At 52.6% G+C, this 1,219-nt stretch overlaps 1 protein-coding gene across 1 annotated transcript in view; it reads left to right on the top strand.

Annotated features, from left to right (window-relative positions):
* The window catches only part of LOC130587320 (serine/threonine-protein phosphatase 6 regulatory subunit 2-like), a 22,312-nt gene that overhangs the window by 14,068 nt on the left and 7,025 nt on the right, over window positions 1-1,219 (top strand). The window contains exons 8-9 of the mRNA XM_057388297.1: window positions 9-161; window positions 906-1,160. Coding sequence (XP_057244280.1) covers window positions 9-161; window positions 906-1,160 — 408 coding nt within the window. The remainder of the gene's footprint in view (window positions 1-8; window positions 162-905; window positions 1,161-1,219) is intronic.

The following is a 1,219-nucleotide window of genomic DNA, read 5'->3' as shown; positions in this document are numbered from 1 at the left end:
CTCCTCAGAAATCGGCCATCCTGACCACGCTGGGGGTGCTGGAGGAGCCTCTGGGGAACGCGCGGCTGCACGGCTCGCGGCTGATCGCGGCGCTGCTGCACACCAACACGCCCAGCATCAACCAGGAGCTCTGCAGGCTCAGCACCATGGACTTGTTACTTGTGAGTACCTGGGCAGGAATTGCAGCTGGGAGCAGCTTTGCCATCCCTGGGATCTGTCCCTGCAGGGTTTGTGCCAGGGACCAAAGTCCCCTCATTTCTGTGATCTGCTCAAGGAGCAGCTGTCCCTGGAAGAGCTTCTGGGATCCAAACCCGACTTTAGGGTTTGGACTGAGCTTCACGCTTCCAATTCCTTGTTAGTTCAGTGGAGAGGGTGTCAAAGTCTGTGCTGTGTGTGTGAGCTCCTGCAATGCTGAGAGATGGGCTTCCTCCCGGAATCCCGGGATCCCTGAGGCTGGAAAAGGCATCCCAGAACCTGGGCAGCCTTAAGAGAATTAATTCATCCTTAGAATTTATTTAGTTCCTGTTTTTCTGAATATTCATTCAGCCCCAGGACAGTTAAGTTGTTTTTTTCAGCGTGTCTGTGCTATGAGTGCTGTGTGTGTGTGAGAGCATTCCCAAGTGCTCAGTTCATTGGGAATAATAATTGGGAAATAATCGGGAAATCTGTGATTTCCTGACAGACTGGTGGGTGAGCCCAACCAGCAGTGGGTGCTGAGGTGTAGCAGGAAAACTGATCAGACAACAACTGGGGAAACAATTTAATAACACAGAGTCCCAGAATCCTGGGATGGGATGAGTTGGGTTGGGAAGATCCGTAAAGATCTGTTTTGCTGATATCATTGATCATCAAAAATAGAAAGGTTCATCCCGAGTAAATCCTTCCATCTCTCTTTTCCCTCRCAGGATTTATTTTTTAAATACACGTGGAATAACTTTTTGCATTTCCAAGTGGAACTGTCCATAGCAGCCATCCTGTCCCACTCTGTGCACGAGGGGAGGCCCAGCCCGGGGGAACCGGGCAGCAAAGAGGAGGCTCCAAGTGGGAATGTGGCCCCGGAGAGCACGGAGAGAGCAGAACCCACGGAGAGAGCAGAACCCACGGAGAGAGCRGAGCCCACGGAGAGAGCAGAGCCCWCCGAGAACATCATGGTCACCCACGTGAGTGTTGGCACCAGGGCTGGCATCCCTCTGCTCCTGGGATGGGAATTCATTCCTGG

This window comes from Malurus melanocephalus, unplaced genomic scaffold (genome assembly GCF_030028575.1).
Source record: "Malurus melanocephalus ecotype Western Australia unplaced genomic scaffold, MMel_1.1 scaffold_1758, whole genome shotgun sequence".
Taxonomy (NCBI): domain Eukaryota; kingdom Metazoa; phylum Chordata; class Aves; order Passeriformes; family Maluridae; genus Malurus; species Malurus melanocephalus.
The sequence above is the reverse complement of the archived record's forward strand: the minus strand, read 5'-3'. Positions and strand labels throughout refer to the sequence as shown.